At 43.0% G+C, this 23,282-nt stretch overlaps 1 protein-coding gene across 1 annotated transcript in view; it reads right to left on the bottom strand.

Annotated features, from left to right (window-relative positions):
- The window catches only part of il12rb2 (interleukin 12 receptor, beta 2a), a 43,718-nt gene extending 30,161 nt beyond the window's left edge, over positions 1-13,557 (bottom strand). The window contains exons 1-5 of the mRNA XM_080196582.1: positions 13,522-13,557; positions 8,964-9,208; positions 7,517-7,801; positions 3,809-3,923; positions 1,266-1,492 (exon numbers count right to left, since the gene is read on the bottom strand). Of these exons, the coding sequence (XP_080052708.1) occupies positions 1,266-1,492; positions 3,809-3,923; positions 7,517-7,801; positions 8,964-9,208; positions 13,522-13,523 (874 nt within the window). The 5' untranslated portion in view covers positions 13,524-13,557. The remainder of the gene's footprint in view (positions 1-1,265; positions 1,493-3,808; positions 3,924-7,516; positions 7,802-8,963; positions 9,209-13,521) is intronic.
- Between the last annotated feature and the right edge of the window lie 9,725 nt (positions 13,558-23,282).

The raw sequence follows: 23,282 nt of genomic DNA on the forward strand, positions 1-23,282 counted from the left end.
AGCATTCATTCCCTTCCCTAATTGCCCATGAGATGGGTAATAAATAGTCAGCAAAACCCACATCCCATGGTGAATTAAAAAAGACTTGAATTTTGTCTCTTTCTGCTGCCCCTACAAATGGCAATCCCATTTCTCTTATCCTACACTCTCCCAAATGTACCAAATTGTCTAGTACTGTCTTTGGATGACTACAGATTAGACAGAATTCCCTCATCTTATCTGGTGCTGCCAAAAGTGCCTAATTACTGCTAGGACACAGAGATCCTCTGCTCAACAACTAGATTGCCTGAGACTCAGTTCAAATCTGTTGGATATATTGAAGGAGCCATGAAGGCCCATACATAGCACTCTGTTTAAATCACTAAGGTCCCCTACATTACCTTCCTTCAGTTAAAATAGACGAAGTGTTAGAACGAATGCCCACGAGCACCAAAAATCAAACTCCTCTTACCGATCCTTGACAAATATTCATTTCAGGGCAAAAAAGGCCTATCCTAAGTCAACATATGGCTAAAGCTAGTCTCTTCTGACGTCTCATGCTCTATATTGGCATCTTGTACCTCATTACCTACAATTTGCTGTTTCGGTTAGTTCAGCATTTTATTTCCCATTATCATAATGCTCTGTGTTGAGCAGGCATATAAAACACCAGGTCTTGTCATTTGTTTCTCAAAATTCATTTATGAGATGTGGGCATCACTGGCTGGGCCAGAATTTATTGCACATCCCTCATTGTCCTTGACCTGAATGGCTTGCTAGGCCATTTCAGATTCAACCACATTGCTGTGACCTGGAGTCATATATAAGCCAGACCAGGTAAGGATAGCAGATTCCTTCCCTAAAGGAGATTAGTGAACCAGATTTGTTTTACAACAGCCAAAAGGAATCTTTCAACTTTACCCTTAGTTACTTCATATATTTCAAGTAGTAACTTTTGACACCCATTTATTCTTCCTATGTAGCAAATTGCCAATTTGATTTATAGTTAGGCATCTTCTCTAATGATTAAAGGTGGTCAAAAGGGAAAATGAGAGAGAACTTTATTTTGTACTGGTCAAATTTAGCCCATTTATGAACAGAAAATACTCCGTTACTGGTGTCAGCTATTGTATATCTCTCTAGATCAGCCAAAGGGGAAAATCAATGGCTTCAGGCCAGTATTGTGTAGTTCTTTTCAAAACAATATTGGCAGAGTGCTGTGATTTTAGAAATATCTTATCCCCACTGTTCAACCGTAGAACCATTTTCATAAAACTTCCACACACCAATCTCATCCAAGGTGAAGTTTATAACAGCTGAAGCTCGACTCCCCAGTTGGTTTGAAGCATTCACCCAAGCTGAATAAACAGAATATGGGTTGAAAGTGTGCCCGGATTCAGAAGCAAAGCCCAGCCTTTGATGTTCTGGAGTCTTCCTGTGCTTTGCACATTTCCCAGTCGATAACTGTGCAGAGGTAGCTGACACACTGAAACTGTGCGATTCATTCCTGAACCTGAAAAAGTTATTACACAGTCATGATTTTTTAAAAACATATCTGTATGTTTGAAATGAACTGTGCAGCATTTTATTGCTTACACTTAAAGAACAGCAATAGAAATAACCAAGGTGCTAGTTCAAGTCAAAATTTCCCAGCACTCTGCAAAACTCAGACCAGCATAATAGCATTTAATACCCACACAATTGAGATCTGCTGAGCTGTGCAATTTATTGTTGAGTGGCTGATGTGAATTTTTGCCAGAAATCCAAAGTTCTGTGCAATATTGTCATATCCAGTCTCTCTATATATTATGGTCTGTGTATACATATATATATATATTATATATATATAAAATATGTCCAAAATCCCATGGGACCATAGGCTGCACTCCCCTTTTGGAGAAAGAAAGCTAACTGATGGTGTTTTAACTCAAGGGTCACCACATCTCAAGGCAAGTTTGAGAAGGCAGGACCTTCATGGCAAGCATCAGCCAGTACAGGAATTAAACTCATGCTGTTGGCATTGCTCCATGTCACAAACTAACCAGTCAACCTTGCTAACCAACCCCCCTATATGTTGCCACCATTTGCACATGACCAGTGAGTTCCAGTCAATTAGCTTTGCATGTTGAGCATAGAACATAGAACACTACAGCACAAACAGGCCCTTCGGCCCACAAGTTGCACCGATCACATCTATACCTACCAAGCCATAAAACTATCTATAACTCCCAATCCCATTAGATCCCATATACTCATCCAGAAGTCTTTTAAAAGACCCCTACGAGTTTGCCTCTACCACCACCGACGGCAGCCGATTCCACTCACTCACCACCCTCTGAGTGAAAAACTTACCCCTAACATCTCCTTTGTACCTGCTCCCCAGCACCTTAATCCTGTGTCCTCTCGTAGCGACCATTTCAGCCCTGGGAAATAGCCTCCGAGAATCCACCCTATCTATTCCTCTCAACATTTTATAAACCTCTATCAGGTCGCCTCTCAACCTTCACCTCTCCAGGGAGAAGAGACCTAGCTCCCTCAACCTATCTTCATAAGGCATGCCTCCCAATCCAGGCAACATCCTTGTAAATCTCCTCTGCACCCTCTCAATAGCTTCCACATCCTTCCTGTGGTGAGGCGACCAGAACCGCGCACAGTACTCCAAGCAGTATAAAAGTGCAGTCAGACACAGTTTGATTAGGTCATTTGTCTTTTAAGTTTGGTGGCTGATGGTGCATAAACAAATGTGGTCCTACTAGCATCAAAAAGGTTACCAGGGATGCAGACCCAGACAAACATCAGGTGTTGCAAGAGGAACATCAACATTCTTTGGTCTGCCTGAAACTTGTTGGTCTTCCAGTGCAAGGAGTTGTTCCAACTGGCACATGCCAAAGCCCAGGACTACATGCTGAGGGATGCAATAAAGCTTGGGGCAGCCACTGCTGAGGCGCAATGGGAAAAGATTTCCATTGAAGAGCTTTCAGCTGTAGTACACCAAGGGGAGAAGAATTGTATCAAACCCCTTGGGCTATATGACACAGTGAATATTACATGCATCATAATTATGTTGAAACACCTCAGAGTACAACATGGGGGGTGGGGGTGGGGGTGGGGGTGGGGGGGGGGCAGCAAATCATGTTTTCTGACCCCGCTCATGCAACTGCAAATCCTGTTATAGCTGCAGACTCACAAGAGAGGCTATAACTTGATTTGCGCCAGGGAGAACTCATCTTGAGCAAGCATTTCCCACCAGAGAATCACACCCACAAACCGTGTGGAAAACTTGAATAGTATTGCACTCTCTATCACTATTTTACATGTTTGCAATGTTCACTCAGCTGGGGCACAGAATGCTTTTCCAGATGGTGTGGATTAAGCATTGGCTATTGCATAACTTAAGGGAAAAATGGATATGTATTTGAAACAGAGGAACATACAAGGTTACGGAGAAAACATGAGACAGAGTATTAGTTTTAAATGACTGTAGCAAAGCTGTAGCTTCCTTTTATACTGCAAATATCTACACTCTTATGGAGCACAATAGTTGCAGCACTTGGGGACAAAGATTGATGGTGGAAAGAGAAAAAGATTTGAATGATGTTCATGGAATTCCCAGTCAGAGATCAGGAAGCACTTATACAGAATTTTCCCCTCAGAAAATTAAATAGATGAGGCAATTCTCACAATGGGGCAGTGTGTACATGATTTGTGGAAGAAGCAAGCTTCAAGACAGAGCGCCCTTTTCTTATTCCATGCTTCATTGTGTTCTAATACATCATTTTCATTTATTTAGTTTATGTTTAATGGCAACATCAGTGTTGAATCTGCTTACCACAATATGTGATTTGTGCTGATGTGTGTGACTTGTCCCATATACCAGCTGCACATTACATCGCCATCTCTTCCATGTTGAACACACTTCAAGTTTTGGGGCTGATCTGGAGGATCTGAAACAGCAGAATTAGGAGTCTTTGATGTAGAATTGTTTCCTAGAATCTTTAATCACATTTATTGTAATATCAATAGTGCACAATGGCATGTGAAGGATAGGGACTGGCATGATTTTGTGGCAGTGATGTTGCGTGCATAGCAATAAAGTTAATGATTAATCTTAAGACAGTAAATGCTGTAAATATACATCAGGTCAATTAACATCTGCAAAGAAGGAGGACAATTTAAGATTTTGATGAAAGATCCTTTTTCTGAACTCAAAGCTGTCAAACTTCTTGGTAAGGTGTTGCTTTAGAACCATAGAAAATTACAGCTCAGAAACAGGCCTTTTGGCCCTTCTTGTCTGGGTTGACCCATTTTTTGCCTAATCCCATGGACCTGCACTTGGACCATATCCCTCCACACCCCTCTCATCCATGAACCCTTCCAAGTTTTTCTTAAAATGTTAAAAGTGACCCCGCATTTACCACTTTATCCGGCAGCTCATTCCACACTCCCACCACTCTCTGCATGAAGAAGCCCCCCCTAATACTTCCTTTAAACTTTTCTCCTTTCACCCTTAACCTATGCCCTCTGGTTTTTTTCTCCCCTAGTCTCAGTGGAAAAAGCCAGCTTGCATTCACTCTGTCTATACCTATCAAAATCTTATACACCTCTATCAAATCTCCCCTCATTCTTCGACACTCCAGGGAATAAAGTCCTATTTAATCTCTCCCTGTAACTCAGCTTCTCAAGTCCTGGCAACATCCTTGTGAACCTTCTCTGCATTCCTTCAACCTTATTTACATCCTTCCTATAACTAGGTGACCAAAACTGTACACAATATTCTAAATTCAGCCTCACCAATGCCTTATACAACCTTACCATAATGCTCCAACTTTTATACTTGATATTCCATTTTATAAAGGCCAATGTACCAAAAGCACTCTTTACGACCCTATCCACCTGTGATGTCACTTTTAGGGAATTCTGTACCTGTATTCCCAGATCTCTCTGTTCAACTGCACTCTTCAGAGTCCTACCATTTACCCTGTATGTTCTACTTTGGTTTGTCCTTCCAAAGTGCAATACCTCACATTTGTCTGCATTAAGTTCCATTTGCCATTTTTCAGCCCATTTTTCTAGCTGGTCCAAATCCCTCTGCAAGCTTTGAAAACCTTCCTCACTGTCCACTACACCTCCAATCTTGGTATCATCAGCAAATTTGCTGATCCAATTTACCACATTATCATCCAGATCATTGATATAGATGACAAACAACAATGGACCCAGCACTGATCCCTGTGGCACACCATTCGTCACAGGCCTCCAATCAGAGAAGCAATCGTCCACTACCACTCTCTGGCTTCTTCCATTGCGCCAGTGTCTAACCCAATTTACTACCTCCCCATGTATACCTTTCTGTACATTGAGGCAAGGATGTAGGCGACAGAACCAGAGGGACTCCTAGCTTTTCTTTAAAGCAATGTTGTGGGTCCTGATCAACCATTTGAATCAACAATGCAAACAAATGCTGTGATAGTTTAATGCCTAAAAGATAGCACAGCAACATCTCAGTATCTGGCAACCTCAACTGATTGAGCTGCTCATCCAAGCCAAACTTTAATTGTAGGGTACAAATTATAAGCTTCTGACCCAGACTCTGTTATCTAGTGATCCAAGTTGATCTTGGTCTTCCACCAAGAGAGGCAGGAAGAGTGTGGGGCAAGTGCATTGCTCCGAGGGGTGAATAGGGAACTTGTTCCACATTCTGTGCTGCTGCTCATGGATGGTGCAGGCTGCCAGGTGTGACATCGGCCGTCCTATTAACCAGCCGCTCATTGATTAAAGGGCAGGAAGTTGGTGCTGCTACACGTTTACGGGCTTGTGACAGTTTAAACAGTTTAAAGAGGAGGCGCACTTCCATACGGTCAACATGTAGATGGAGCAGAAGGATGTGAGAGCCACAGCAGAGTCCTGGGATTCTTAGAAACAGATAAGAAGAGGAGAATGCCTACTTCCTCTTGGATAGCTGGCAGGTACCAAATCAAATAGGGATGGGGCACATGGGCTTACAAACAGCATTATCTTCAGACCTAGCCGCAATGCAGAAAGATGTTTAATGCAATTACCATGAGTGTCACGACTTCCATTCACATTGCTCATGATTTTTGCACAGCCCTGCAGAATCCCACTTTTGCCTCAGGATCAGTAATCCTTCCATTTATCCCCTCCATTAGGCCAGGGAAATCTTCATTGTACCATCTTTCTACTTGTATTCACACCCTCAAAATCTGTTACAACCTTCACAAAACAGACCTCCTCTTGACCACACTTGCTGCCAGTTCCTGCCATCATCATCACCAGTTCCAACACTACAACAAGTTGGTTAATGCGTGGGGAGTTGAAGGCTTGCTTGAAACATGCATTTACCCACATCCACTTCTCTTCCAGCACAGACTGGCACATGTCTGGGCAGAGAAGTGGCAGATGGACTTCAACGCGGATAAATATGTAGTGGTCCATTTTGGCAGGACCAACGGGATGCAGAAGTACAATATCAAGGGTAGGAGTCTTAGCTGGGTTGAAGAGCAGAAGGATCTTGGGGTCTGGGTCCATAGGACTCTTAAAATCGGCCTCACAGGTGGAGGATGTGGTCAAGAAGGTGTATGGTGTACTGGCCTTCATTAATCGAGGGATTGAGTTTAGGAGTCAGGAGGTAATGCTGCAACTTTATAAGACCCTTGTCAGACCCCACTTGGAGTACTGTGCACAGTTCTGGTCGCCTTACTACAGGAAAGATGTGGAAGCTATTGAGAGGGTGCAGAGGAGATTTACAAGGATGTTGCCTGGATTGGGAGGCATACCTTATGAAGATAGGTTGAGGGAGCTGGGACTCTTCTCCCTGGAGAGATGAAGGTTGAGAGGCGACCTGATAGAGGTTTATAAAATGTTGAGAGGAATAGATAGGGTGGATTCTCGGAGGCTATTTCCCAGGGCTGAAATGGTTGCTACAAGAGGACACAGGTTTAAGGTGCTGGGAAGCAAGTACAAAGGAGATGTTAGGGGAAAGTTTTTCACTGAGGGTGGTGAGTGAATGGAATCGGCTGCCGTCGGTGGTGGTAGAGGTGAACTCGCTGGGGTCTTTTAAAAGACTTCTGGATGAGTATATGGGATCTAATGGGATTGGGAGTTACAGATAGTTCTATGGCTTGGTAGGTATAGATGTGATTGGCGCAACTTGTGGACCGAAGGGCCTGTTTGTGCTTTAGTGTTCCATGTTCTATGATTTTTAAATGCAAATAAGAAGTTAAAGAAAAACAAAAATCATCCCTCTTATTCCAAAGGCAGCTACAATTGTGTAAATGATCCCTCGGATTTGCATCAGGTTGCCCAGGAGGACAGGCAGAGGAGGAAATAATTGAATTCTTCAGCTACTGATCATGTTGCAGCATGGTAAAGTGACTGAAGCATTTTGCCATTCACACCATCGCTTCTCAGGACATAGTTGACTACTATAAACACAAAACTGAAAAGCGTGTATAATTTACTAATTATTCATAACACTGTAAACTCAATTCAATCAATAAAATTAAAAAGTGCCACTTACTGCCAGCTTTGATATCAATTCCACAAATCAAATATTCAGTGTTACAATGCAGTTTGCAGGCAAAACTGGACTTGAGGTCTTCAAACTTTGGAATGTGTGCAACAACTGTGTTGGTGGAGATCTGTTGAGTAATTAGCCGCTTGGTATTGTCTTTAATAATACATAACTGTTGAGCTGTACATTCATTGTAAAATGATCCCTTTAATATACACGATATGTTAATGCTTGATCCAAGTCTTACTACAGGCGCAGGGCTGACTTGCATTTCCCCATGAGCACACGAATCTGGAACAAGACGGCAATATTTTGAAATGTGTAATAAGTTTGAAAAGCCATTGGCTATATTAACAAATAATGCATTTGTACGATATTTTTCTGTTTTCTGATGGTAACCTGCTTAATTGAAACATGTTAAGCTTATCTTTATGTCCTTACAATGTCAATGATTGTGAAGTACTTTGGGATATCCTCAGGTTATGAATGATGCAACAGAATCACAACTTTTTTCTTCTCTCTGACATGTGAAATATTAAATAGATTGTGTAACAGATAAGCCACAAAGAGGATTTAAATCAAATGAGCAGGGTGATCTAATAAAGCAAATTATTACTAATGATTTATAGTCATTGCTATGGGTTAACTATCAATTGTATCCCAGAGTATCTTATTTAGCATTGCTAGAGAAGGAATTACAATTACTGTTCCATGGATGGCTTAGTGCCAAATGTACAATGGTGTGACTGACATATAAAAGGCAGGAAGTTTCATATTTATCTGCTGAACTAGTTGATCACTGGACAATCATGTTGGGGCCTTTCTGAAAGCTAGCCATTGATACCTGCTGTATCGAACAGGATTCGGCATTGTTGTGATGGCTCCCGAGATTGACTAGTCACTCAATATACATCGTCTAGGCCGATACATGCAGATGACAGGCAGCATGTTGGTACAGTGGTAAGCGCTAGTGCCTCACAATAGCAAGGACCCGGGTTTGATTCCCTGCTTGGGCCATTTACTGTGTGGAGTTTGCTCATTGTCCCCGTGTCTGTGTGGGTTTCCTCTGGGTGCTCTGGTTTCCTCCCACAGTCCAAAAGATGTGCAGATTAGGTTGACTGGTCATGCTAAATTGACCCTAGTGTCAGGAGGACTAGTAGGGTAAGTACATGTGGTTATGGGGATAGGGCCTGGGTGGGATTGTGGTTGGTGCAGACTCAATGGGCTGAATGGCCTCCTCCTTCACTAAAGGAATTCTACAACAGGTTGGGTATGGTTCCAGGGAAACGGCTGAGCCTGTGGAACTCATTCAGCAAGAGTTAGCATTGAAACAAGAGAAGGAGATTGAAAAGAAATAATGTAACTTCAACAGAACAATATGCTGTGAGCTCAAAAGAAGATTTTCATCACAGTAATCAATATGCACAATTAGAATTCTTTAAATGGAACTTACCGGCTCCCTTGTTCTTGTACAGCAAGATGGTGATTAGTTTGATTAACAAACATATTCCAACAAACTCCATCAAATAATATAAGGGAAGCTCAAGATCCAGGCATAGGCAAAAGTCATAGGTAGGAGGAGGATTGGAATGAGGCGTTCGCTGAATGTTAAAATGGTGGTGCGGGCCTTTTGGGCCAAAGAACCTGTTTCCTGTGCTGTGTTGTTCTTTGTTCTTAACCCAGGATGGTAGGCTGTTCCTGTAAATAGATTATTCAACAGTCTTAGTCCCAGATTTCAGGTCTGATCTACCTTTGCTGGTTGTACACATTTCTACCTTATATTAAGCTCTTTCCCTTGGTTCCACTACCAGCCAATGGCAAGTGTATTTGAATTCATCTTAATCTGGTTCCTAGTGCCCAAAGTGTAGCTTTATCCTCAGTTGCCTTGGAGAAACTGAGGATGGAAGCAGAAATAGCAGTCTGGTATTGTGCTTTCCGAATGCTGGGCAAAGGAACACAGTTGGTGCAGAATAGAATGATCTTTAGTACTCAACGTTCAGCCTTGGAAGAGGTCGATTACCTAAAACAGGTGCAACGTTGTCAGGGTATCTACTGTAATTACCCAATGACTACAGCAAGAGGCCTTGCCAATTTTCAAAGTTCCATACCATTGGTGAGTTGCCCGCACGTTTCAGAGCAACAGAAATCCAATGGCTTCACTGTGAAACCCCTTGGCACTGGAAATTGCAAATAGAGTCCTATAAGTGGCATTAAACCCCCAAATTGCAGTGTCATCTATGGAAAAGCTAGTCATTCATTTGAGGCCAGCTTGAAAATTGGATTGAGTGGCTACTACTGGTTATATAGTTTTATTTACCATTTTCAACTCCTGGTTTCCCATTGATGCTGGAAAAAGGAAACTTTTGAAAAAAAATGATCCTGAAGTACAGACATTTAAGTTAACTTTAATATTACATCATATTACCAACCATGTTCTTCTTCAGAAAGAATGGAAAAACTGCCTGTTTGCTCTCAAATATCTGCCAGACACTGTCAATGTAATCTAAAGTGAATATTTCACACACAGTATGGGAAACTGCTCCATTGACTCTGTAGCCACTATAGTGTGATGAATATCAGGAATTGCTCATTTCTGCAGCTTCATGAACTCATCGCTATTAACAACCCCCACCCTGGACCCTTCTTCTCATTTCGCTGTATTAATCACTCCTTCAAATCTTACCCTTTGCTTTGTATTCACAATACCCACCAATCATGCCCTCTCTGATGCTGAACCATCTGTCCTGAACAAAAGACCTCAGCTGCAGTCTCTTATAACTCCATCTCAATCGCCAACAAGGCTTAATTCTTCTTCAACACTCTTTGCCTCCACACCTAATTCTTTGGCCAGGAGTCCCACACCCTCTCTCCACCCACCCCACCCTACCCCATCCCCACCTGCTACACACGTGGATCTTTGTACCAATCTTTACCTAGTGGCAATTGAATGGCCTACATTCTGATACTTCCTCCTGACAAGGATTGAAGCAGTCAACCACAAATCATTGTATCCAGACTTGTCACTGTCCTCATCTGTTCTGGAGATTTACCCCCAAGACCTCCAATCTTATAGTCTGCCAACCCTGTATAGCCTGTTTCTACGTCCTTCCTAAAGTCCATAAATAAAATTGTTCCAGCAGATTTGTCACTTCAGTCTGTTTTTGACCCAACAGATCATTTCTTTTTCTCAACTATTTTTCTATCCTGTCCAATCTCATCCTATTTACACCCGTGAGTGATTCTTCTGATGTTCTCCATCACCCTAATAGTTTCCAGTTTCCTAGACCTAACTGTCTCCTTTTTGAAAATTGAGGACAATCAAGATCCAAAGAGATGAAAAAGTCCATGTACACATAGTCAAGTCTGGTGGTCACATACAAATTCCAAAAGATTCATGAAATGGAGGGCTTATAAGCAGAGGGTTGGGATATAAGAGGATGAAGCTTTACTGCAGCTATACAAAGCTCCAGTTAGATTAGGATGGCCTACTATGATCTGTTCTAGGCGCCATACCTTAGGATAAATTAACTTCAGAAGGAGTGCACTGGAATGTTATGAGGGCTCCATGGGGTAGGTTATGAGGAGAGGTTACAGAAACCGAAAAATAGAAATTTAACAAAGAACAACACAGCACGGGAAACAGGCCCTTTGGCCCAACGAGCCCACGCCGCCATCTTAACAATGTGTTTTTCCTCCTCCACCCTTGACCCATGTCTATGCTTATGGTATCCCCATTGGAAACCAGATTAAGGGGAGAATAATTTAGGGACAATTTGTTACACCAATCAGCCTAAGAGCACATCTTTGGGGTATGGGAGGAAACCGGAGCACCTGGAGGAAACGCACGCAACCACAGGGAGAATGCACACAAACTCCCACAGACACTGGCCCAAATCCAAGTATCTGCACAGCTAATAGTGATAGTCACTGAGCTGTTGTGGTGCCCATCTGCTGGTCCAGTTTTAAGCATACACAAACAACGCGAAGTACTAGGCTACTCTTGAAACATCCAAGAGCAGCCCACACACGACCCACCGTGTGCATGCCCCTCGTTAGACAACAAGGTGGACCGACACGCCTGCGGCATAAAAGAGAAAAACATCAACACATGTAACAGTTGATTTCCAGGAACGTCCCGAGGCTCTGATCCTTATTTAAAACAGTCTCCTATAACCCTCCATTCCTGTTTCGCTCATGTGTCTATCTAAGTAAACCTTAAACAAGTCCAGCGTGCCTGCCTCCACCACCTTTCTTGGCAGTGCATTCCATACCCCCACGACCCTCTGAAAAACCTCCCTCTAGCATCCAAATTATACCTCTCCCCCCTCACCTTAAGCCCATGGCCCCTCGTGATATTTGTCTCCAATCTAGGAAAAACTCTATCCATACCCTTCATTATTTTATACACCTCTATCAGATCCCCCCTTAATCACCATCTTTCTAAGGAGAAGAGCCCCAGTTTACCCAATCTTTCCTCATAACCCAGTCCTTCCCTATCAGGCAGCATCTTGGTAAACCTCCTCTGCACTCTCTCCAGGGTCTCCACGTCCTTCTGGTAGTAAGGTGACCAGGTGATTAGGGGTGATTTGATTCAAGATTTTAGAATTTGTAAAACAATTGATAGGGCAGAGACAGAAAAATCTCTTTTACTGCTAGGTGAGTTCAGAATGAGGGGACAGAAGCTCCAAAATAAGAGCAAGGCCACTCAGGACACAGGATGTAATTTTACATTTCCCCACTGGCAGGTTTGCAGACGAGGCGGTAAAATTTCTTTTATGACTTGCTTGCCAGATTCCACAATTTTACGCTTAGATGGATGAGGCCAAGGCATGCCCACCCATCCTTTCCCCAATGGAGGCCTTAAGTGACAAATTCTTGAACAAAGGTTGTTTCCCACCCAGCCTCTATTTTCATGCTGGCAGGTGGAGCTCTGGACAGGGAGGCAACCCAGAAATAAACCAGGTTCTCCTTGGTGGAAAGGGACACCTCCAACAATACCCCCTTTTAGCATCAGGCAAATCACCTTCCCTCTCTGGAAGGTTCAATCCTCTCATTCCCTACCTCTACACCAACACCCCCCACCCCCCAACTCTGGGGCAGGGAGGAAGCCCAAAAAGAAACCAGGTTCTCCTCAGGTATGTCCATTGCACTGTGACACTGAAGGGACTAAAGACTACCAGGCAATCAGAGTGAGGAATGGAAGTCCCACCTTCAGCAAACTAACACATTGGAGTGTACAAAGCCTTGAACCAGGCAGAATCGGTTTGGTTGTGTTCTCTGCCAACCCTTCAGTTGGTAGGATAAAAAAAAAACACACCATCCTAGAAGTCCAAAAGTATTTCATTGATTGTACAGTGCAGAGATTGATTGGAATGTGGAAACCTCATTTGCAAAAAAAAAAGCAGTAGGTGCTCATTCAATTAATAATGTTAAATCTGAGAAAGATTTTTATTAGTCAAGGATACAAATAGAATTAAGGTACAGATCAGGCTAGAATGACAGAACAGGTTCAAGTGGCTGAATGGTCCCATGCTGTTCCTATGTAGCACATACCCTTGCTGGACTTTACAATTACTATGAGTCAGAACTTTTCCCCCCAATCACTTACAAGATCTGAGCTCATATTCCAAACATCTCCACATTACAACAGTGACCACAGTTCCAAAATAGTTCATTGGTTATTAACTGCTTTCATGCATGGTCATGAAAGGTGCCAAATGAGAGTCTTTTTTGTTAAAGCAGACATATCAACGCAATACTGAGAGTCTGCTGCACTGTAGGAGATGCTATCTTGCATAGCATGTTAATTTAAGGCTGTTTCCCCTGAGGTTTTATAACGCTATTCAAAGAAGAACAGGGCAATGTACTTGGCCAATACTTAACGCCCAGTTATTTCCCTACATTACGAGTATGACTATATTTTTAAACATGAGGCAATTTGACATTCTCTCTTTAGCTTTTTTCTCTATAGGCCACTGTCCAAACACAGCCCAAGGCACTAGAATACTCACATTGGTGCACAGTGACACCACAATCATGCTTTCTGGCACAGGATCTCTGCAGTAACAAACAAACAAAGTGATATTAATATTTGAGTTGTCCAAAGGTAAGCCAACATCATTAAAACAGATTACCAGAAAGTTTCTCATCGCTGTGAATAAATTGCCTGATGAATTTCCTGCATTGCAATGACTACATTGTGATGTCTCTATCACTAAATAATCAGCTCCAGCAATGAAGAATAACAAACTGGGTGAGATTCCATAGACTTGCCTATTTCTGAAGAACCTTCGCTTCTGACATGATATTTTTTAAACAAGCACCAAAAGGCCACGGAAAGTCAATATGCTCCAAACAAAATTTGCACTCAAAATTTCTCACTCTTATGTTGATATCCAGTGAATTGCATTATATTAAAAAAATGCAACCAAGAGTAAACCCCAGACCATAAATTCTATCCAGATCTTAAACATACCCAGAAACAGTGGAAAATACAAACTTGGCGTGAATCCAAACTTAATTTTATGTAATCATGAAAAGGGTAAAACTGAAGACATGAAAACATTTGATGGAATTCTGCTCTCAATAAACCTTGTTACCTTCAGATTTTGCTGAAGTGAATTTAATTATGTTTGTTCCTTACTATCGCGGAAAATAAGCTAGGAGTTGAGTTTCAAATACTGAGGGAACAACAATGCAATATGTTATTTTTATGGAATTTCATATAAGTTTCCCTTTTGTGAATTGAGGGACAGCATAGTGTCTATTCCAATTCTCCTGGGTTTCGACTGACCTTTTACCAAAGTTACTTCAGGAGTTAGGGAAAGCCCCTTGGAAATTGTCCTCAGAAAGACCATCTGGCACTGATTATAAAATTGTGATCTTATCAAGACGCTTACCAATTAAACAGGCTTAGGGGTACGCAAAGAACTTTTATCAAGAGTCTGTCCTTGTGACTTGTTTATAATTATATAATTTTCTTCTGAGTGGCAAAGGCAGGTTAACATCTGATGATCAGTCGTAGAATAGAATCCCTACAGTGCAGGAGGCCATTCAGCCCATTGAGTCTGCACTGACAACAATTTCACCCAGGCCATATTCCCTTAATTTCATGTATTTACCCTGCTAATTCCCCTGACGCTATGGGGCAATTTACTATGACCAACCTAACCCACAACCTTTGGGCTGTGGGAGGAAACAAGAGCACCTGAGGAAACCCACGCAGATGAGGGGAGAACATACGGACTCTACACAGACAGTGACTCAAGGTGTCTGAAGAGCCCAATCCTTAAATGGAAAAAATAATCAAATAATTCAGGAGAATCATGAATTCTAAACTCAGTTGAGAAAAAGCAAAAGCCAGGATGTGATAAATTCACAACTTTAAAATACAGCTGAATAAGAGATCTCTGCAAGCAGTTGATGCAGGAAAAGTTGTTCTTGCAAATTAACATCACCATTGTAGTGGAGCTTGACAAAGCTGCCAAACGTAGGAAATCTTTGTCTCCAAGTTAATAGTGACGCTATCTTCAAATTCTGCAATCTCTCGAAGCAGAATATACACTTAAAATTTTAACAATGAATCAGAAATCCACAATTTGGATTTGTTCATGGGCCAAACTTCACAGAAAGTTGGTGCCCTGGAGAAGAGAACTTCTAAACTACCAGAGTATACAAGGTCTAATTAGAAAAATCAGAAAAAGCCCAGACTAATAACTTTTCATACTGATTTAGTGAACTTGTGGGTTGAAGTAATCCTAATGCAGTGCACGGATGAATCCTCAACCAGCTTTGATGATCTATTAAAAGCCTTTGACTAATATTTTAATCTTGGAGTTGTGCAGGGCACAGAGCTTAGAAGGATCGAGAACCCCCAGTATAGCTATGAACAAGAAAAATATATGTTACCCAAATAAGCCACATGTGCCAGGAGATGCAAAAAAACTTTCCAGAAATCCCAAAAATATATCCTTTGGCGAACCTGACACATTGCCACCTGCTGTTGCAATTCAAGTAGTGTGGAATAAGCAGATAGCTGTGAATGAAGCAATGCTATCGAATGCAGAAGGATCTAGATAGGCTGGGCGAATGGGCCAGGAACTGGCAAATGGAATTTAATGTTGGCAAGTGCAAGGTGGTCCACTTTGGTAGGAATAATGGTAGGAAGGACTATTACTTACATGGCGAAAAACTGCAGCAGGCGACGGTGCAGAGGGACCTCAGGGTCCTTGTGCATGAGTCGCAAAAACCCAGCTTGCAGGTGGTCAGGAAGGCTAATGGGATGCTGGCCTTCATAGCGAGGGGGATTGAATATAAAAGTAGGGAGGTCTTGCTGCAGCTGTATAGGGCATTGGTGAGGCCGCAGCTGGAGTACTGTGTGCAGTTTTGGTCGCCGTACTTACGCGAGGATATTTTGGCCTTGGAGGGAGTGCAGAGGAAGTTTACTAGGCTGATGCCGGAGTTGAGGGAGTTGAGCTATGAGGGGAGGCTGAATAAACTAGGCTTGTACTCGTTAGAGTTTAGAAGAATGAGGGGAGATCTCATTGAGACATATAAGATGATGAATGGGATGGATAGGATAGAGGTGGAGAGACTCTTCCCGCTCAGAAAGGGCAGTAGGACTAGGGGGCACAGCCTCAAGATAAAGGGGTGGCGGTTTAGAATGGAGTTGAGGAGGAACTTCTTCACTCAAAGGGTGGTGAATCTCTGGAATTCTCTGCCCGTTGAAGTGGTGGAGGCTACCTCGCTAAATATTTTTAAGACGCGGGTTGATGGGTTTTTGATGAGAGGGGATTAAGGGTTATGGGGAGAGGGCGGGAATGTGGAACTGAGCCACGACAGATCAGCCATGATCTTATTGAATGGCGGGGCAGGCTCGAAGGGCTGGATGGCCTACTCCTGCTCCTATTTCTTATGTTCTTATGTATGAAATCCACAATAAATAAACACTACAAAAGGATAATGAAATAAGGTTGGAAAATGTTTGTTTTAAAGCTGAAGATTTAAAACACAAAATTTAAGCTGAGTACACACTTTTGAAAATGCATGATAAACTCAACTCTTCAATGAATCAAACTGTTCAAGATCTGAGCAAACATGTCACAAAGGCACCAGGAGGAAATAACAATTCTGAATTCCATGTTGGTAAACAAAGTGGGAGTTGGGAAAACTCAGCCAGAATCATAGCCAAGTACAGTGTCAGGCAGAAAATACACTCAAATAAATTACACCCTTGAAAGACCTGAAGAACCAATTGGCAAAGGTGGCTCAGGAATGATCTATATTCCAGGGGGAAGCCAGGAGGTACAGGAATGAGTCAGAGCTGAAGAAAATTGTTGGACATTTGGAAGAAAATGTAGAAAATATTAAATTTACAAAGATATATATGAAGAGATGAAAATTACGACCCTTGAATTGGAAGAGCAAGTTGAATTTCTCACAAGAGCGTGAACAGTCTCAGAAACATGTTCAGTTATGCCCTGCAAAAAGAAAAGTTGATCAGCATAGAAACCCAACGTTCACATATGAAAGATGTGTTTGTAAAGGAAAATGGGCACTAACAAGAACACCGGAATGTCGCTTGAAAGAGATTTGAAATGTTTAAATGATGATCATGTAGAAGCAAATTCAACAAAGATAGACTTTCAATTAAAACTTTCAAGCATCAGAGGTCCCTAGTAAGCGTTGTGCAAAATGCCAGGGACAGAAGAAATAATTGCCGAGACATCAGAACAGTTGCTTGGAAGAAGAGTTAACAACTAGAACTGATGAAATTCTTGAACCTCAATCCAATCGGAACAACCTGAAAGAGCACATCTGGATTTTAAAAGTAGAACAAGAGAAATTCTATAGAACAAATCCACAATCAAACAAGTGAATTGAAAGTGTCTAAGAAGCAGTCAGTGACTAAAGAAGAAAGGCTCTGAACAGAACTGAATACTCGGACTGTGTTTTCAAGATCCTTAAGGGGGAAGAGGATCAGTCGCAGTGCACATTGGTACCAACAACGTAGGTAGGAGGAGGGATGGGGATTTAAAACAGGAATTTAGGGAGCTAGGCTGGAAGCTGAAAGCTAGAACAAAGCATGTTGTCATCTCTGGTTTGTTGCCAGTGCCATGTGCTAGTGAATTAAGGAACAGGGACAGAGTGCAGATTAACATGTGGCTGCAGGGATGGTGTAGGAGAGAGGGTTTCATTTACTTGGATAATTGAAGCACATTCTGGGGAAGGTGGGACTTGTACAAATAGGACAGCTTGCACCTGAACCAAAGGGGCATAATATCCTGGGAAGGAAATTTGTATCTGCTCTTCAGGGAGGGTGGGGGGGGTGGGGTTTAAACTAATTTGTCAGGGGGATGGGAAAATGAGATGTAGTCCAAAAGCCAGTGTTGAGGGTCGCGAGGCACTGAGGAAGGTACCAAGGTGTACAGGCAGACAGGATGGCGGGTTGAAGTGTATGTACTTCAATGCGAGGAGCATCAGGAATAAGGTAGGTGAACTTGGAGCGTGGATTGGTACTTGGGACTATGATGTTGTGGCCATTACGGAGATATGGATGGAACAGGGACAGGAATGGTTGTTGGCAGTTCTGGGGTATAAATGTTTCAGTAAGAGTAGGGAAAGCGGTAAGAGAGGTGGAGGAGTAGCATTGTTAATCAAGGATAGTTTAACGGCTGCTGAAAGGTATTTCGGGGGCGATCTGCCTACTGAGGTAGTATGGGCTGAAGTTAGAAATAGGAAAGAATTGGTCACATTGTTAGGAGTTTTCTACAGGCCTCCAGATAGTAATAGAGATGTGGAGGAGAAATGGCAAAGCAGATTATGGATAGGTGTGAAGGTCACAGGGTAGTTATCATGGGTGACTTTAACTTTCCAAATATTGATTGGAACCTTTATAGGTTGAATATTTTGGATGGGACACTTTTTGGACAGTGTGTGCAGGAGAGTTTCCTGACATAATACGTGGATAAGCCAACAAGAGGTTGGGCTACATTGGACTTGGTACTGGGTAATGAACCGGGCCAAGTGTTAGATTTGTTTGTGGGAGAGCACTTTGGAGATAGTGATCACAATTCGGTGTCCTTCATTATTGCAATGGAGAGGGAGAGGGTCACATGCAGGGCAAGGGAAATTATGATGCAATTAGGCAAGAATTAGGGAGCATAAGCTGGGAGCAGAAACTGTCAGGAATGGGCACAAACGAAAAGTGGAGCTTTTTCAAGGAACAAATACTGTGTGTCCTTGATAGGTATGTCCCTGGCAGGCAGGAAGGAAATGGCCAAGTGAGGGAACCATGGTTCACAAAGGAGGTTGAATGACTTGTTAAGAGGAAAGGGGAAGCATATGTAAGGATGAAAAAACAAGGTTCAGTTGGGTTGCTTGCATGTTACAAGGTAACTAGGAATGAGTTAAAGAAAGAGCTTAGGAGAGCTAGCAGGGGGCATGAGAAGTCCTTGGTAGGTCAGATAAAAGAAAACTCCAAGGCTTTTTACTCTTGTGAGAAATAAACGAGTGGCCAGGGTGAGGTTAAGGCCAGTCAAGGATAGTAGTGGGAACTTGTGCATGGAGTCAGAAGAGGTAGGTGAGGCATTGAATGAATACTTTTCTTCAGTGTTCACCAAGGAGAGAGGCCATGTTTTTGAGGATGAGTGCGTGATACAGGCTGATAGGATGGAGGAGGTAGATGTTCTGAGGGAAGATGTATTAGCAATTTGAAAAAACCTGAGGGTTGATAAGTCCCCTGGGTCAGATGGGATACATCCTAGGATACTTTGGGAGGCAAGGGATGAGATTGTGGAGCCTTTAGCTTTGATCTTTGGGTCCTCACTGTCCACAGGGATAGCGCCAGAGGACTGGAGAGTGGCAAATGTTGTTCCTCTCTTCAAAAAAGGAAATAAGAATGACCCTGGTAATTATAGGCCAGTTAGTCTTACTTCAATGGTTGGTAAGTTAAGGGTCCTGAGAGATAGGATTTATGACCATTTGGAAAGATGCAGTTTAATCCGGGATAGTCAGCACGGTTTCGTGAGGGTTAAGTCCTGCCACACAAATTTGATTGAATTCTTTGAGGAGGTAACTAAGTGTGTGGATGAAGGTAGAGCAGTTGATGTCATATACATGGATTTTAGTAAGGTGTATTGATAAGGTTCCCCATGGTAGGCTCATGAAGAAGATAAGGATGTGTGGGATAGAAGGAAATTTGGCTGATTGGATAAGTAACTGGCTGTCTCATAGAAGACAGGGAGTGGTGGTGGAAGGAAAATGTTCAGACTGGAGGCCAGTCACCAGCGGTGTACCACAGGGATCAGTGCTGGGTCCTCTGCTACTTGTGATTTTTATCAATGACTTGGAAAAAGGGGCTGAAGGGTAGGTTAGTAAATTTGCTGATGACACCAAGATTGGCGAGTAGTGGATAAGGTGGAGGGCTCTTGCAGGCTGCAAAGAGACATTGATAGGATGCAGAGCTGGGCCAAAAAGAGGCAGATGGAGTTTAACCCTGATAAATGTGAAGTGATTCATTTTGGTAGGACAAACTTGAATGCAGATTACAGGGTCAATGGCAGGATTCTAAGGAATGTGGAGGAACAGAGATCTTGGTGTTCATATCCACAGATCTCTGAAGGTTGCCACTCAAGTGGATAGAGCCCTCAAGAAGGTTTATAGTGTGTTAGCGTTTATTAACAGGGGGTTTGAGTTTAAGAGCTGTGGGGTTATGCTGCAACTGTACCAGAAGTTGGTGAGACCACATTTGGAATATTGTGTTCAGTTCTGGTCACCTCACTACAAGGAGGATGTAGAAGCATTGGAGAGAGTGCAGAGGAGATTTACCAGGATGCTGCCTGGTTTGGAGGGTAGGTCTTATGATGAAAGGTTGAGGGAGCTGGGGCTTTTCTCTTTGGAGTGGAGGAGGATGAGAGGTGACTTAATAGAGGTTTAATAAGATGATGAGAGGGATTGATAGAGTGGACGTGCAGAGACTATTTCCTCGGGTGGATGTAGCTGTTGCTAGGGGGCATAACTATAAGGTTCATGGTGGGAGATATAGGAGGGATGTCTGAGGTAGATTCTTTACTCAGTGGTTGGGGTGTGGGATAGACTGCCTGCTGTGATAATGGAGTCGGACACTTTAGCAACTTTCAAGCAGTTATTGGTTATTAGAGCACACCAGAACAATGGGGAGTGGATAGCTTATCTTGGGATTGGACATAGCTCGGCACAACATTGAGGGCTAAAGGGCCTATACTGTAATGTTCTATGAAGCTGTCAAACTGATCAAAGGATTCCCACAATGCAGAAGGAGGCCATTCGACTCATCAGGTCTGCACCAACTACAATCCCACCTAGGCCCTATCCCCATAACCCTATTTATTTACCCTACTAGCCCCCTGACACTAAGGGGCAATTTAGCATGACCAAATCAACCTAACTCGTACATCTTTGGACTGTGGGAGGAAACCGAAGCACCCGGAGGAAACCCACACAGGCATGGGGAGAATGTGCAAACTCCACACAGACAGTGATCCAAGTCAGGAATTGAACCCAGGTGTCTGGCACTGTGAGGTAGGAATACAAACCACTTATCATAGCTCCACAAATAAATTGAGCTCTTTGTTTCAGAGTTACCAGACTAATTGTTGAGCTGAATGCAAGGATTCAGAAGCTCAAAAAACAACAGGAAAAGAAAGTAATCAAAAGCTTGGGATAAAATTGTGACACAAGGGAGAATGAGCATTCCATATATGAAGCATAAACTTCCACACGTCAACATGACCTTCATGATGAAAAATGCAAAAACAACAAGGAGATGAACACAAACGTCCATCCACAGAACAAGAAGCAACGTAAGGGAGCAGTCACTGATCTCATGCAACGGCCGAACTGACTAACTGTGGTTCAACATGGAAGAATAGAAGGAAACGAAGAAAAGATACCCAAAGCCAGAATATCCTCCACATCTAAAGGAAGTGCCAATAGTGACAGAGCCTACCACTCCTCCGACAGTAGAGCAAACAAAATATACATGATTACAAGGTCTTCAGGCCACCTGAAACTTTGAAATCAATGATTTGAAGTGGGGTTGGAGGTTGGGGAGTGTGAGAGAAAGGAGGTAATGATAACGTAGCAAGAACACAAGTGTGATAGCAATAACAACGTAAGAATTAAGGTAAGTTATTATCACTCAAAATACATTGGATAAAAAATTGCAGGGAGGTACAGCATAAGGTTCTGGCACACACAGGGTTAATATGGGACTGAGTGCAGTACCACTCACACAGTTATGTAAGAGAGCACATGTCCCAGGCTCAGGATCAGTGTAAAGTTAGACAGAACCACATTTACCAGCAAACATGGAGACAGCTCCTAGCTTCTACCCAGTTTACTGTATATTTGTAAATAGTTTTAAAGAGTCAATAAAGACGAGTTAAAAAACATATAGAACATTGAACATAGAACACTACAGCACAAACAGGCCGTTCGGCCCACAAGTTGCGCCGATCACACCTATACCTACCAAGCCATAGAACTATCTGTAACTCCCAATCCCATGTACTCATCCAGAAATCTCTTAAAAGACCCCAGCCAGTTCACCTCTACCACCACCGACAGCAGCTGATTCCACTCGCTCACCACCCTCTGAGTGAAAAACTTACCCCTAACATCTCCTCTGTACCTGTTCCCCAGCACCTTAAACCTGTGTCCTCTCATAGTGACCATTTCAGCCCTGGGAAATAGCCTCCGAGAATCCACCCTATCTACTCCTCTCAACATTTTATAAACCTCTATCAGGTCACCTCTCAACCTTCGTCTCTCCAGGGAGAAGAGCCCTAGCTCCCTCAACCTATCTTCATAAGGCATGCCTCCCAATCCAGGCAACATCCTTGTAAATCTCCTCTGCATCCTCTCAATAGCTTCCACATCCTTCCTGTAGTGAGGTGACCAGAACTGCGCACAGTACTCCAAGTGGGGTCTGACAAGGGTCTTATAAAGTTGCAGCATTACCTCCTGACTCCTAAACTCAATCCCTTGATTAATGAAGGCCAGTACACCATACACCTTCTTGACCACATCCTCCACCTGCGAGGCTGATTTAAGAGTCCTATGGACCCGGACTCCAAGATCCTTCTGCTCTTCGACACAGCTAAGACTCCTACCCTCAATATTGTACTCCTGCATCCCATTGATCCTGCCAAAATGGACCAGTACACATTTATCCGCGTTGAAGTCCATCTTCTTTTATTCCGCAGGTGTCGGTCCACCTCGTAGTCAAACGAGGGGCATGCACACGGTGGGTCGTGCGTGGGCTGCTCTTGGAGGTTCCGGGAGTGGCTACTAGTACATCGTGTCGGTGTGTGTGCTTGATCCTGGACCGGTAGACGGGCGCCGCAACAGCTCAGTGACTAGCACTGCTAGCTGTGCAGATACATGGATTTGGGCCTGTGTCTGTGGGAGTTTGTGCATTCTCCCTGTGGTTGCATGGGTTTCCTCCGGGCGCTCCGGTTTCCTCCCACACCCCAAAGATGTGCTCTTAGGCTGATTGGTTTACCAAATTGACACTATTCTCCCCTGAATCTGGCTAAGTTAGGGGTTCCATTCGTAGACACGCAGGGTAGAATAGGTGTAGGGTGATGTGGCGGCGCGGGCTCATTGGGCCGAAGGGCCTGTTTCCCGTGCTGGGTTGTTCTTTGTATCTGCCACTTCTCTGTCCAGTCTTGCATCCTATCTATGTCACGCTGCAACTTCTGACATCCCTCCAGACCATCCTCAACACACC

Source organism: Carcharhinus amblyrhynchos, chromosome 9, assembly GCF_965287045.1.
Source record: "Carcharhinus amblyrhynchos chromosome 9, sCarAmb.v2.hapA, whole genome shotgun sequence".
Lineage (NCBI taxonomy): Eukaryota > Metazoa > Chordata > Chondrichthyes > Carcharhiniformes > Carcharhinidae > Carcharhinus > Carcharhinus amblyrhynchos.